Genomic DNA, 15,933 nt, shown 5'->3' with positions numbered 1-15,933 from the left:
GACATCTTTCAGTTACACTCTGGACCATCAGAGCTTTTTTTCTATCTTCACAGGAGTTCAACAGATAAGTGGAGGGATGGATTTATAATATGTTCACCCCCCTTTGGGTTTGCTGTTGTCCAATGTGTTCTGCTCAATGTATTTTTCATGGTGTGTGCAAAATCTGGAGCCTCTCCCACCTCTGATAGCTGACCTGGCTCACTGACCTCTGCCTCCCACAGCAATCGGTGCGCGGTGTAAAATATATTAAAGCAGCCGGCTGAAAACTGCTGTTAGAAATTGAAGGAACACGAAATGGGCTCAAGGAATTAAAACTGATGTGGAGTTTGCTGCCTAGTTATGTAGAGTAATGCTATTGGGAAAACCGACTCAGCTCTGCTAACTAGATCTGATAGCTCATTTCCATTACTCGGAAAATAGCAAAAGCCCTGCTAATTTTGTTTACGCTATATTCACACTACACAGCTAATGTACAGTCTGCTGATGTAGGACAGGATACTATTAACATTATAAGCTATTTGTTACTGTCTAAATACAGATGATTTTTTAAATGAACAGTTCTGTGTATGCCGATTCCTCCTTGTGTTCTGCTCTGTTGCTGTAGGTACAAGCAGTTTTCTGCCTCTGGGCACAAGAGAGATATTATTTCCCATTAGCTCTGTTTTTGATAAACATGTGGTCTTTGGTTGTGTCTCATAATGAAATGATCAGCCCTGATGCTGATATTCTGTTGCACAGAACAATGAGTTTGTAGGGAAACTCATAACAATATTCTCTTTACACCCTCTGCATGTGTATTGATGCATTCTCACAGAAGCCACAGCACATAATCTGGAGTTTGCAGGTCCTGTCATAAATGGAATGACGTCACTGTTTAACAGTGCATGTATTACCTGTAAAATTATGTGTGCATCAATGAGGCAAATTCCACTTTAAACCATTGAAGGAACTTAATAACCGGCAGGTGTTTCACCGCACTCTCGGGGTGTGGTCAGAGGTATGGTCAGAGGTGTCCTCTGTTGCACCTGTAACCACACCTAACAATGATGTGATAGTCAGTATTGGGGAGTAGTTAAATGCATGTGGTAAAGTTACTAGTTTAACGACAATTTGCAGTAGTTTGCTATAGTTTAACTGCATTTAAATGTTAGTAGCTTTTTCAGTAGTTAACTACTTGGGCTCATGTAGTTTATAGGGCTGCACCAGACTCAGAATTAAGCCTGTCGAATCAAAAGTGGTTGTTCATGAATACGAATATTCAACTCTTCATCTTTTTTTCCATATGGAGTTTGAACATTGTTCAAAGGGATGTTTAGTGTGACAGTGACATTCAAATAATATAGTAAACAAGTCAACTACGCTAACGACAGATCGAAAATGTGCAACAGCATTTTTTTGCTGGCACTAGATATCAAACAAAAGCCAGAGACTGCATTGTATTAAGTTGCTGCGAGCTGTAAATTTATCACTTCTAAGCAGCAGGCAGAAGATGAGGTTATTATGGGGACTTCTGGGGCAAAGCCTCTCCTCCTCTGGGCAGCTGGTTCCATGTCCACAGCTGCTTGTACCAAAGAGCACCATAAAAGTGAGAGGCGCTCACTCTGCAGCAAAATCTAGGGGAACAAAACGTCCCCAGAAGTGCTCTGCACACTGACTGACAAAAAAAGACTGCTTGACTTGAAGCAGTCACAGTCGAGAGAGGGGTCTCCAACTGATGATTTGAATCTCCGACTTTCAGGGCACAGCCCCTTGTAGCTAAGGTACTTAATAACAAACTACATATTCATAGTATTCTCTTTACATTTTTGCCATACAGTATGACACAATGCTTCTGGCCACAGTTGTCATTTAATTACTACTGCCTGCTGTTTGACTCAAATCACGGGTTTGCAACCAAGATGTCTGCATCGAATACTGTGACTTTGCCCTAATAGTTGAGCTTTTTCCCAAGTCATTTGCTTCCTGTCCTCTCCTTAAACTACATCCTCAGGCTGCCAAGGTGAGGATAGGCTTGCCATAGTCCCTGCACACTTTACTTAGTGTCAGTTCAGTTGTACCTCAGTGTAACAATATGAGATTTCAGACTGAGATTGTAATCATTTCCTTTGATGTAGTTTGGAACTACTAGTTTAACTTTGACAAGTTGAAGTTTCTTAGAGAAGTTAAGATGTAGTTTTACACTTCTCATTGTGGCGTAGCTAGTTTTCATGTAGTGCCTGGTCCTAGTGCCCTGACACATCCTGGAGGACACTTCTACATCACTGCAGCAAGGTGAGAAGTTAAATCACTGGTCAACAAAAATACATTTTCAGCAGATGCTGAGTTGCTCCTTTAAAAACAGGCAATGCTCCATGTATTTCTGGGCCAGTTTAGTTGTGATTTGCAGCAGCTCATTTCCATGGATGAGTGGCCAAACAGACAACATGATGTCACAGTAATATTTGCAGTGCAGCTACAGCAATGTTGTAAAGCAGAGGACGACAGTAAACACCAGGGCTTGGTGTTGTTAGTCTCTCAGGCCGTCCTTCAAAGTGAATGGGTTTCTTGACTCTTGAATATTGCTGCGGAAACAATCATACAGGGAGAGATCTGTCAAGGAGAGGAAGCAAATTCTGTAATAGTCCATAAAGCAACACAGCAACAGAGCCATTAAAACATGCTGTGTTGTGAGTATGATGTGGGGCTTATGCTTTGAAAGGAAAACGACTTCACAGCCGTTCTCTCCATCTACACATTTAACCCGCAGCTGAACACAACAGGTCCACGTCCATTCTCTCGAGGCGGCAAATATTGTTCTGCGCAGTGTAGGAAATAAGTGGGAAGCATCAAAGTACCAGAGGGAGAGAAACTCTCCCATCATTTAGACACAGTCCAAGTTAGTGGCAGAATATCAATTTGTGAGCATACAGTTCCCAGAAAAAAAGTAGAGAGCGAGGAAAAGACAAGGTCGTTACTCAAGAGCGAGAGGTTTTCAAGTGTGTCAGTTTATTCATGGAATTTCAATTTGCTTCACTTGAGACTGAGATTGGGATGCAGGATGTCTCCCACCCACCCACACACACACACACACACACACATACACGTGTGCATACTTATAGTGTATCCTGATGTGACCCTGCTGGTACATCCATTATGCATACACATGCAAACTCCTTCCAGATTCTTTTCTACCTGTCACCTTGCGCTCATCTGTTCTTTTCATCTCTGCCTCTCTTTATGCTTCTTCCCCCTTCCATCTCCGTTTACCTATCTCACTACTTTTGTAATCAAGCCGAGCACTGCCATGGATACTTCCATACCTTACTGACCTTAGTCTGTTTACTGCTTTCTCTCACGCCCTCCCCTCTTTCTCCCATCTCCGTTACAAAGCAGTAATCAGTGCTGTGCAGTGTGCTCTGCCTCCTCTATCTCCCTCCCTCTCTCTGCTCTGCCTTTTTTTTCCCTATCACCCCCGCTTCTTTCACATTGTCTCTCCATCCTCCTCCTCTTCCCTCCCTCTCACTCAGTGACAAAGCAATTAACAGCACTTTACATGCCTATTTCACTCCCTCAAACTCCCTCACTCTTTGCTCCTTCATTTCCACTCCCTCCATGTCTCCCACAGCATCTCTTTGTCCTGAAGAAACAGCAACAGCAGCGCTTCCCTGGTTAATTCATTTGTCAGTAAGCTGTCAGTTTATTTATTCAGTCAGCCATAGCATGCACGCACACACCCGTGCATTTTAAAAGTCATACATATTCACAAACACTCATGCAACTGAATGATGACACACATTAGAGTGGTCCTTGTGTTTATTTGACACAGCATTTACTGGCTTCCTCATGCATCATGCATGGATTTAATTGATGAGGAATTTTTGGCTGCCACAACAATGCAGCCGCCGAAGATGTAGCAGTGATCAAACACACAGAAGAATGTACACACTCCAAACAAAGCATAGATAATACTATATGTAGCCACCCAGACAGCGAGGCAGGTGAAACACACATTTAGCTTCTTGTTCACCACCTTCATCTGTCTGCATTCAATTGTCCCGTCTTTTCTCTTCAAATCCTCTCATCTGTCTTCCTTCATGGTTAGCTCTCATCATCTCATCAACCACAAACTGTGTGTGGCTGTCTTTCTACAACTGTGTGTATCTTTGTGTATGTGAACAAGTCTATGAACGTAAATATGTGTGTTCATCTCCTGCATTAGTGAATTTGCGCTGCTAATGAGTTGTATATTGATGGCACTTTGTCACTGCCAAGCAGCCATCTAAATGACTGATATACAGTAAGTGTGTACATGTGTTTGTGTGCCTGCATGTCTGCGGTGTACGTACACATAGCATAGTGCTTTAGTGATTGATGATTTTGGAAGTATAACCAGCAGTCCATAAAAAAACAATGCTGTATTTACCTCCAGTGCGATTTAGCAAATGTCAGGATCCATAGCTGTTCTCCATATTTATGGGATAGAGGGTAAAATAAACCTTTTAATCCCAGAAGGCAAGTTAAGGTCATCACAGAAGCAGAAAATGATTTAGATGAAAGATAGTATTGTTGTGCTCGCTTCATTATGGCCAGCTTTCCTGTTGCTTGAAACAGATGCTCCTGCCATCACTTCTCGCCAAAGCACTTTCTTGATAATTGAAGTCAGTTGATTCAACTTAACTTCGTGCTTTCATAGGACTTTCCAGCTCACACAGGTGTGGTGTTTGGCTAATTAGACTTCTGCTCAGGAAACTCCAGGCTTGTTGAAAGAAGTTTTTTCTGGCAGCTGCTGTAGCTCAGCTGCCTCCCCATCAAAAGGCCTGGGTTTCAGACCACACTCTAGTGAACTTTAGTGAAAGTACCAATGCAACAATCTCAGTGTACTCGGTTTAAAGAAAGTCCTGTATTCAAAATGTCACTTAAAGGAATATTTCACTTGCAAAAATGATCATTTATGTATCAGTTATTCATGCAGTGTTACCTTGAACTTTATTTTCTGGAATGCCTCAGGTGAACAGCATACAAGTGAAAGCATAAATAAGTTTCACTTTTGGTCCCAGTTGGAAAGGGTTGAAGTTTTGGAATGAGCTGAGCATACGACTGGATATCCGAGACTTGGATTATACTGCACAAGTTTGTAAACAGGTGTTTTGATATAGTTATACTGTTGATTCACATGGTCCCTGTCTACTGAAGCTATTCAACAGTGTTTCCTGTCTCTGGATTCTTTGTTTACTGGAGGGCTGCAAATTGTGAATTCAAGGTAAAACAACATGAATGATTGATATATAAATGGTCATCGTGGAGCTGAGTATTCCTTTAAAGTCAAAGTAGCGCAAAATGTTCTTGTATCAAACTTAAAAGTATTTGTTTTGTAGAAAAATGGCCTTGTTACTGATATATGACAATATAAGATTGTGTGCCATTAGCAGTGATCCACAGCGGGAATGGGATAGCACCTCATAATCCCACTGTCACATCAGTCCTTGTGAACCGTAAAGCACACTCCTCTCATTCTCTTGCCAGAGTCTTCCGCTCTGTCCGATTGACTTGTAGAAAAAGACTCACCTGGTTGGATGGCTTGGATTGGATTTAGCCAAGTTTCAGTGAATCAGAGGATATTACAGCTCCTGATATCCCATTAGAAACTGATTCAACAGGGAGGTCGTCCAGTTTATTTCCAATGTCTGCACAATGGCTAGCAGGATGGTTATTCGACTGTTCATTCTTCTCCATCTTTCCTCAGTGCTACTGATGTTTAAATTTGAAAACATCAACCTGGCTAGCTAGCAGCTACATAGCTAGAATTCTGCAGGAGGAGAGTACAGACGAGTGAATTGATTCCCTCATCCCAATGAGTGACTTGCAGCCAGCAACTGCCAATGCCAACCACAAAAGGCACCACCAACACTTGTAAAACATCCATAAGAGCCTAAATTGAGCACATATTTAGAGGAGCTGACAGAGAGGCGACCGCACCCGCACCTTCTTCACTAAAGTACAAGTACTTCAAAACTGTACAATACTTGAGTAAAGATTTTGGTCTGCTATATGCTTTAAGAATTGTCTTTTAGCTTAAGCAAGCTCTTTTCAAGGGGAAGTTCTGTTTTTTACAACCTGGACCTTATTTCTGGCATTAAATACGGTTGTTTACTCACCCAGATAAGTTTGGTATCATTTGGAGTCCTTCAGAAGATATTTAGATCTGTGAGAGCCGTGTACATCCATATAGTGGGAATGATCGGGGCACCGACAATGAGACTCTAAATAACATTATCTGCCACGAAACTCGTTCATTTCACCAATATGTTTTTATGAATCACTAGAGTTGCTTGTCATCATCATCCAGGTCATTTATACTGACCTACTAACCTCTGCAAAAAAAATCAGAGGCAGTTCGTAAAGACAGTCCTCTTTACCACCGAAACGTTCACCTTTCTGTTTCTCACTTTTTGTCACTGAGCACTATGTAATAATAAATTCACGTTTTGCATAAGAAGTGCCTCTGCTTTTTGTGCAGTGTGCGGGCCGTTTTACACAAGCGATGAGAAGAAACTAAAGAAATGTAAATTCTCATAGTTATTTACTTATCAAGCAAACAAATTCAAGGAAAATAAACAATTTGTGCATGTGTGTAGGCTACTTACTCAATCGAAAGTTGCCCGTTCGGTCCTACAGGCTTTGGCTGGGTCTTCCAGTTTGCTTTCGGGACACGAAAAAAACAGCCAGATTGATCATAAAAGTGAAATCCTCTGTAGTTCTGAGACAGTCATTTCTGGAGACATCCAGACGTGTATCTCCTGGCCTCAAATCCCACTCGGAGCCACAAAGGCATTCCTCCTCTGTTGGCATAGTGGAACATTGTCCACAAGAACACCACCAGTTAGCATCTATTCTCGGACGTGCAGCAGTTTGTTGTTCTCTGGCCAGCTGTTCCTCTCTCTGCCTCCTCATCCTCCTTTCAAGTTTAAGTTTATTGAGTTTAAGTTTATTCACTTTATTAATCCCCCTGAGGGGAAATTCAATGTTTTCACTCTTGCTGTCAATTACACACAGGTCCGAAAGACACACACACGCACAAACAGGACCTATACATGCACAAAGTGGAGAGACGTCAGAGTGAGGGGGCTGCCCTTGGTGAGGCGCCCCGAGCGGTTGGGGGATTCGGTGCCTTGCTCAAGGGCACCTCGGCAGTGCCCAGGAGGTGAACTGCACCTCTCCAGCCACCAGTCCACGCTCCATATTTTTGGTCTGGACAGGGACTCGAACAGGCGACCCTCCGGTTCCCAACCCAAGTCCCTATGGACTGAGCCACTGCCGCCCCAAGAGCTCCTCGTCCGTATACTCTGGCTCAAAACGGTAAGGACGTCCATCATATTCAAAGTCGTCGTCCACAACCTCAAAACCTGACAAATATTCAGCCATGTCTCAAAAAACTAATAGTAGCAAATTCCAGTTGTAAACAAAGCCGTATTGCGGGTGTGTGGCGGTGCGCGCACCTGGATGACATCATCCAGGTCAGAGGTTAGTAGGTCAGTATAAATGACCCAGATGATGATGACAAGCAACTCTAGCGATTCATAAAAACATATTGGTGAAATGAACGAGTTTCGTGGCAGATAATGTTATTTAGAGCCTCATTGTCGGTGCCCCGATCATTCCCACTATATGGATGTACGCGGCTCTCACGGATCTAAATATCTTCTGAAGGACTCCAAATGATGCCAAACTTATCTGGGTGAGTAAACAACCGTATTTAATGCCAGAAATAAGGTCCAGGTTGTAAAAAACGGAACTTTCCCTTTAAGTTTCCTTTAGAAATTGTTGCCTTTCCAGTATACAATTGAATTGGAGTATTAAAAGAATAGTTCAACATTGTGGGAAATTTGATTTTTTTTTTTTTTTTTTTTTTTTTTTTTATATAAAAGAGAGAGAGTTGAGTGAGAAGATTAATATCTGTCACATCTGATTGTTCAGTATGAAGCTGGAGCCAGCAGCCAGTTAGCTTACCATCCTTTTACGCCACTGTGGAGTTAAATTTGCTCAGGTTTCACAATTTTTACACCTTCTATAATACACTGAAAGAGTGTATCTGCAATTTTCCTTAACATTAAAATAAGACACACCCTAAAACACAATGACATTTTGCCCCTTTGCTTCTGAAGTAGAAGCATTTTGCTCATTACCATATCAGGCCAAATGTGGACAATTTCATGTTACATTGAGATACTTCCAGCACATCCACTGAGTGTTTTCAGTGTCAGTCAGAGAGCTACAGCATGTCCTCTTTTAAAAGATCCTCAGTTTCACACCAGTTTGTTTACACTCACAGGAGCTTCAGCACAGCCGAATTGTGTACAGTGTATCAGTTTTGAACTCACAGTTACTGCTGCAGCGATGCATTTGGTAGAAATTTGCACATATCCGTTTTGTCCACTAATTCAAGGCCATTATTAACATTATTAAAAAAAAAAAAAAAAAATTTGTTGGCAGTAGACACATTGGACCATGTCAATATTTTTCATGCTTGTATGAGAAAAACTCGTCAAGCTATTAATCTAAATACACGACAAATTAATTTTAATTTTGCTAAGCTTTGCCAGCGAGGCTCGCGACCTTAGCAGGTTAAAATGGGTTACAGGCCAGAATAGCATCAAAAAGCCTGAGCTAGTGTCGGTAAAGTGTTAAGAGCACTTATTAGCCTGTAAGTGCACATTTCCATCTCGCCTTTGCCGCTCATTAATCCCTGTGATATTTTGTGATCCTTGAAAAAAACACATCTGTTGCTCATATTCATGACATTCTGCTCCAGTCAGTTAAGGTGCGCTAAAGCTGATTATCTTGAAAGGGAAAATCTGTTTTAATGCCATGACAGAAATGGCAGTATACTGAGCTTTTGGCTAATGATGACAAAAATCAGCCACGTTAATGAGACAAACTTAGCTCGTTACAGCCCCAACAACAGAGTGACAAGCTTGATTTTTCACGATTCAAAGGGAGTATGTACTCCAAAAAGTGTTTGTGTGCTTCCACTGTGATCTTGGCGGGGAAATGGAGCTACTGTGAAATTAATGTGAAATTAATGTGCATGTTGTTGCTCCTCAAATTCAGCTGCCTGCCAAGCCCGTCAGTAAATAGGTCCATTTCCTTCTCTGTTTGAGAACACTAATTTTGTAGCTTTCTTTTATGCTTCCTTTGTGAAATTACAGCCTCAATTTATAAGGGGAAGTGACGGCATGTTTAACGTGTCAGCATCCTCTGTTGATTCAAATGTCAGCTCATGTCAAGTGTTCAGCTGAACACCTCATACTCACCTTCATGCACTTTAATAGATCAAACATAACGCTTTTCATATTACTCAGTTGCAGTTGAAGCGCTGAATACCACCCATCCACTATTCACATGGTAATGGCATGATGATTGCTTTCATTCTTTCGGTTTTGATTGGTTTATCTATCAGGAAATCAAAGAGAAAATGGCCACAGTTAATGCATGACTCACTTGTTTTGAGGTAAACCTTTTTGAGAAGATGTTGCACTGGTACAATGTACAGGAGGTGCTTTGAATAATTCAGGACAGCAACAACTAACCCTAACTCACCCACATTTTGACTGACGTAATATAATTTTTAAGAGTTGTGAGCTACTGCCAGATTATAGTAGAAATATCACTGCTGACTAGTTTTAGGAGGACTCTGGTATAGTATAGCATACAAACCCAGCGTACTGTACTGTAGTTGGAGACACATCAGTACCTGACGGGTAGCACTTGTGTTCTGGTGAATAAAGTGCTATATGTTCAAAAAAGCTCATGCTGTCATCATGCTAATATTTTTCAAACATCAAAATCCACAGCACAAACTCATTCTTGTCACATTTGCGAGCTGGCACAGGCTTTGAAACAACTAATTCAGACAAATGGCAGGTTTCCACAAAACCTTCCACAGCAATTCCAGTAACTTTTTAGTGAATAATCACATCAAATCCTTTTTTCAAAAGGGTGGGCACAGATTATCAGAAATATTGGCAATTAGTTATTTCCATGTACACACAAATCTTGGTCGGTACAGCACGTGATTGTAATCCCCTATATAGCTTCCCATTTCTCATGCTTCAGTATTCTGAACCCAAAAAAATGACTGCCCCTCACTACATTACGTTATCTTTAGACAAATAGCAAGCTCAGTTGGAAATGAATTCATATCAGTGTTGTCAAGTCTCATTAAAAGCATAAGTGCATGGAGACCATTGATTTGATGTCATTTTGCTCTGCTCCGTCGCAGGCATTGCTCTGGAGAAGGTGTTTGACTACAGTGAATATTGGGAAGTAGCCAGAGGCCTGTATGCTCCATTTGACTGCACGGCCACCATGAAATCTGGCAACGCTGACGTCTACGAGAACGAGATACCCGGAGGACAGTACACCAACCTTCACTTCCAGGTACAGTGAGCTATTCTGGTCGTTTTTTTTATTGTGTTTTGTGTAAGTGATTGATTTTGATGCTGAGTAAGCCTAAATGCATTTCACAAAGCTCTTCGGCACATTTTTAGCACCTTGGGATAGAGTACTAGAGGTGGTTGGTGTTTCTGAAAGGATATGAACAATAGCTCAGTGTAACATTACATTTATATTCACTGTTGCTGCATGCCCCACCACCTCAGTGCACCCATAAACTGTTTGTGCTCTTACTGTGATTTACAGTTTAACTTATTTGACTGTTGATATAGAACATGAGGATAATAACTGGAATGTAAAGTACTGTCTAAGTTTTAAAAAGATCTAATATTCTGGAGGAAAATAGGCTTATTTTCTCTTACTTCCGACAGAGTGTGTATAAGACATTATCTTTTTTAAAAAATGCACTTTTTAAAGTTTGTTCGTGTGTTCAAAGCTACTGAAGATGAAAGTAATGTGACTAAAATGAAATGGAGGAGGTGCAGTGCATCAGAGGCAATGTTTTAATAGAAAATCATGATAAAATGTTGCAACTTATTTTGGTGTTTGTTAATGCAGCACGGTACATTAAGTACAAACACAAGTCTATAGTGTCGACACTGTGAGTAGTCACACTCTGAGAGGTGTCACAGACTATTTAAAAGTAACTGAATTAACAGTGCTGTGCACCCGCTGGAAAAAGAAATATGTGTGCACATCCTGTAGCCCAGTTTTACCCTGTTTATATCAGCAACTGTTGAACAAATGCACTGTGCACCAAATGACAGTTTACAGTGGTATATTGTACTGGCCTTTGCTAGAGGAGTGTCTGTGCTATAAATTTAAAACCATAGTGTGACTTCACAAATTATAGCCCTAAATCACAGGTTGAAACTGAATGACCCAGAATGCCTTGACTTTTCTCCTTAAGTGGAGTAATAAAAAGATTATTTTTACTCGCCTCATTCATACGGTTATTTGTTTCACTGTGGCTCGTTGCAGGCTCACAGCATGGGACTGGGAAATAAGTTCAAGGAGGTGAAGAAGGCCTATACCGAAGCCAACAAACTACTAGGAGACCTCATTAAGGTGAGACATGAAGATAAAACACCAGCAGTGTATCCATGCTGCACATTTGCTGCTTGCATAGTATAACATTAGTCTGTTTTGGTAGGTGCCACAGTCTGAAGCACAGAGATATATCTGGCATGTATTTGAAATTCCTCCGTTAGCATCTCTCACACTGACTGTTTCTGCCAAGCTGCCCTCTCTCTTTGCTTGGCTGAGCCAAACAATCCCAGATTAAGGTTTGGTACATCCACTTTTCTGTGCTGTCTGGATCCACTTTCAGCTCCACAGCCTGTTTGACCTTCCATGGCATCCTCAGCTTCTCTGGGTGCTTTTCTTACTCTACCCACACTGTTTTACAGTTGTGCCCTTTCCTTAGACACATTACTCTGAGCTGGCAAATTCTACCTGTTCTGCATTCTTTTTTCGCCCTGTCATTTACCTGGGAGTTTTAACTTTTTATTTCAGCAAGATAGTTTTGTCCAGCACTGATACTGAGTTTTGTTCTTTGTATTGCCCTGCTCTATGCAAAATGTGGGTAGAAACTCCAGTGAACTAGTTCTGGGTTGATTTCCTGAAGGGCACATTAATCGTGGTCGTGGAGAGGGAGCTCTATTGCCAATTCCGCAGTCAACAATTTCATTCTCAGCCTAAATTCACCTCCATCCTGCTTTTTTGTTTTTCATTATCTTTCATTAATTCCTTTGTTTTTCTCCCTTCATTATTTACCATCACAGCTGAGTAATAGATTCATCCCTCTTTCACCACGTTCACACTCACTCTGTAATTATTTTGTTCTCTAGTTTGCATTCTTTATCAAGCCGCCCTTTTGCTTTTCTTTTTTCACCTTTCTCTTTTTCTCATTCCATTGCTGGCTCACACACATTTATTCCCCAGCCATCTTTCTTATTTTGCCCTCTCTGGATTGAGATTGTCCATTACTCTCTATCTCCCCCTTCTCACTCTATCTCTTTCTTTTTTTTTATTCTTTTTGTGTCTCTTTCTCAATTTTCCTTCTTGGGTCCCTTCTCCCTTATTTTCTTTCCCCCCTCTCAGTTTTCCTCATCAATTCCTCCCACCATACTCTATCAATTCAATTAAGACTCGGTGGGCTTCGCTGCACAAGCCAATGTTGGCTTAATGTGCCTACGGGTCCTGCGATGCTCTCTGTTGTATCCTGTTAGCTTGACAATGGCTGCGTCTCTCACACAGTTGGCTTGTCGATAAGGGAGATAGAGTGTGTTGTCAGATATAGATATAAAGTAGACACACCACACTCTACGCTGACACTAAGCAGAGCAACCATGGTATATACACATGAGTATGCCATTCCACACATGCATGCATCCACAGCACTGCAAAAGCTTCATCAGTGAAGCTCAGAGCTGTGGTTGAAGGATTGTGTTGTCAGAAGACTTCATTTCCACACCACTCGTATGAGAAATGTCTAAAAAATTAAGGGTATTAATGGATGTGTCCATGCGCTGCCCCTCCCAACCATGAAAAAGACAACTCCAATTATGTCAGATTTTTTATTTTTGTTTTTTAATGTTTAATCATCATCAAAACATTTGCATAAAAGTGATTTGATTAACATGATCACTTACTTTTCTAAGCGTATTAATTCTCAGTAGTCCTTTTTAGGGAGCCATGTCCTGAATTAAGGAATCAAGATATTTGCACAGGATGTCTGTGAAATGGCAAAAAAAAATTAAGAGTCAGAAACAGACTTATAGGCTCATTGGAATCCACTTACTTCCAAACAACATGGAAAGCAATTCAGGAGACTGTGCGACTAGTCAAAATTGATATCCTAAAATGCTCATCAGCCTGTTTTATAGACCAATATTAAGTCCAGTGTAATCATAACATCAAGCACGCAGTGTAGATTTACCTAATCCATGGACATAATTCATAATTATAAAGGACCTCCGCTCAGCAGAATGAAGGGATGTAAAAAGATTCGTAGTCTCTTGAGTTTTCCTCAGTATTAATGCTGATTTGATTAGTCTGTTGTGAATGTTTGAGGTCAGAAAAACTGTCCTCTGTGTCCCCTTTTTATCATACAGCCATGACGTTTGCATGTACAGTAACCAGGTAGTATGATTAGTGACAATGGATGTTTGCCACACTGCTCACTACAGTAAAGAAAGTTTACACAGTAAGACTTAGCAAGCTGTTTTTTAAGCCCTAAATTTAACACAGTTATCATAATTAGCATCAGTGATCTCTATTTAAAATGGATGAGTTTGGTTAATGCAGTCAGTGGAGGAGGGAATGCTAAATTAATAACAGAAAACATTTAAAAGTCTGTCTGGTAAAGGAATCCTATAAAATGGTGACAGAACAACAGCTGATGCAGCTGAGCAGTGAGCTGCAGACAGATGGGGATCCTTTCTCGTCTTCATACAAATGTTCTGTAACATGCCATCATGTATTCTGCATCCCTCGACTAATGCTCGCCTGCCAGTCCTTTCCCCCTCATCGGTCTCCCAGTCACGTAGTGGTGTTCCTGCACAGACCACAGTGTGGTAATATCACCAGAACGCTTTGACGCCAAAGCTGACAAACTCTTTGCCAAAAGATAATGGTAATAATTAATCTCTTCTAGTTCCGGAGCTACTTAGTATTTTTGCTTGAGGGTATATTTGCAGTAGAACAGTCGGACAAAACATACATGAATGGATGGATGCCTACAGGCACTGTCTTTATCCCAAATGTACAATAAAGCTTTCTGTTGTGTGTATGTTTCCATTTTACACAAAGTATTTGCACAACATACCATAAATAACAGTAAAGAGTGTTTGATTGCTTCTTATTACATTATCAAGTCAACAAACATTTTCATCTTTTCTGCAAATGGAAAGCATGAGAGTTTTACAAATGGATCAGTTAAGCAGGTGGAAAAAAACTACTCAGACGATACATATATATTTATTTGTAGTGCTGCAAGGAATGATTATCTTCATTATCAGATTACTTTCCTCATATTCGTTAGGTTTATAAAATGTCAGTAAATATTGAAATATGTCCATCACAAGTTCCAGAAGCCCATGATGATATCTTTAAAGGCATAGTTCGACATTTTGGGAAATGTGCTTATTTGCTTTCCTGCTGAGAGTAAGATGAGAGATTAATACTTCTCTTTTATGCGTCTGAAGTCTTGTCGTTGCCATTAGGTTGCCTGGGAACCAGCAAAGACTCCACAAAGTCAGAAGTCAGCCAAGAAATAGTCAGGCACATAACTGCCCGTCAACCAAAACTACAACATACGACCTCAATTTCAAAGAAGTTGGGTCATTGTCTAAAACATCATTAAAGACACAATCCTGTGACTTGCAAAACTGTTTCAACCTGTATTCAATTGATTATAGTACAAAGACAAGATATTTGATGTTCAAGCTGATTAACTTAACTTTATCTTTTATCTTTATCTTTATCTTGATCTACATAGACACGGAATTTGATGCCTGCTACTGGCTCTAAAAAAGTTGGGACAGGTGCATATTTATCTCTGTGTGACATCACCTTTTCTTTTAACAACATTGGGAACTGAGGACACAAATTTCAAACAACAAAGTTCTGAAAGTTTATGTTTTCCCCATTCTTGCTTGTTATACAACTTAAGTTGCTCAACAGCCCAGGGTCTCCATTGTTGTATTTTGCGCTTCATAATGTGCCACACATTGTCAATGGGAGACTGCAGGCAGGCTAGTCTAGTACCCGCACTTGTTTACTGTGGAGCCAAGCCGTTGTAACACGTGACGGATGTTGCTTGGCAATGTCTTGCTGGAATAAGCAACCCATTCTCATTCTGAATTCCTGAAATACCGCTACTTGTTCAGTGTTTTCTGTGTCAGACACCGACGAGGAAAGCCACACTTTTGTGCCAGTACAATACAACGCTTGGCAGCACCAGTTTGAAACGCTGCCGGAAAACAATGCAATGTAAGGAGCTCGAAAGTTCCTCTAAGGCAGACTGGAGAGATGATGGATAGGTTAAACAAACAACGAACTTTCACCCAGGAGCCCCTCTGTTTGCTTCCTTTATTAGTGTTTAGCCGAACCATGTTTTTTTCTAAACGTAACCACGTGTTTTTCTTTTCGCCCTAAACCTATCTACTAATAAAGGTAAATATGTGGTGTTTACTGACGTAAGTTTATTTTGAAAAAGACTGAATGCATCTAACAAGCAGAAAGTGTACACTTCCTGTGAAAGCGGAAGTGTAAGACACTATGCATGCAATCGGCATAAATCAACATGACATCCACGAATGTCAACAACAGACTCACCCAGGATACCTAGCACATCAAATGTAATTTAGTTAGTGTAGTGTACTTAATGTACTTTAGGACAAAGACGGGTTAGCTGTTAGCCTCCAGTCTTAATGCTAAGCTAACCATGCAGCTGCTGGCTGCAGCTTTATGTTGCACATCTTTGAGAAGCTTTTTGCT

General features: G+C 40.8%; 1 protein-coding gene across 1 annotated transcript in view; it reads left to right on the top strand.

Moving 5' to 3' along the window:
• The window catches only part of pcxb (pyruvate carboxylase b), a 348,589-nt gene that overhangs the window by 290,869 nt on the left and 41,787 nt on the right, over nucleotides 1–15,933 (top strand). The window contains exons 20-21 of the mRNA XM_049567509.1: nucleotides 10,259–10,416; nucleotides 11,413–11,499. Coding sequence (XP_049423466.1) covers nucleotides 10,259–10,416; nucleotides 11,413–11,499 — 245 coding nt within the window. The remainder of the gene's footprint in view (nucleotides 1–10,258; nucleotides 10,417–11,412; nucleotides 11,500–15,933) is intronic.

Source organism: Epinephelus fuscoguttatus, linkage group LG23 (genome assembly GCF_011397635.1).
Source record: "Epinephelus fuscoguttatus linkage group LG23, E.fuscoguttatus.final_Chr_v1".
In the NCBI taxonomy this organism is placed as follows: domain Eukaryota; kingdom Metazoa; phylum Chordata; class Actinopteri; order Perciformes; family Serranidae; genus Epinephelus; species Epinephelus fuscoguttatus.
Note: the sequence above shows the minus strand (reverse complement) of the source record. Positions and strands in the feature narration are given on the sequence as shown.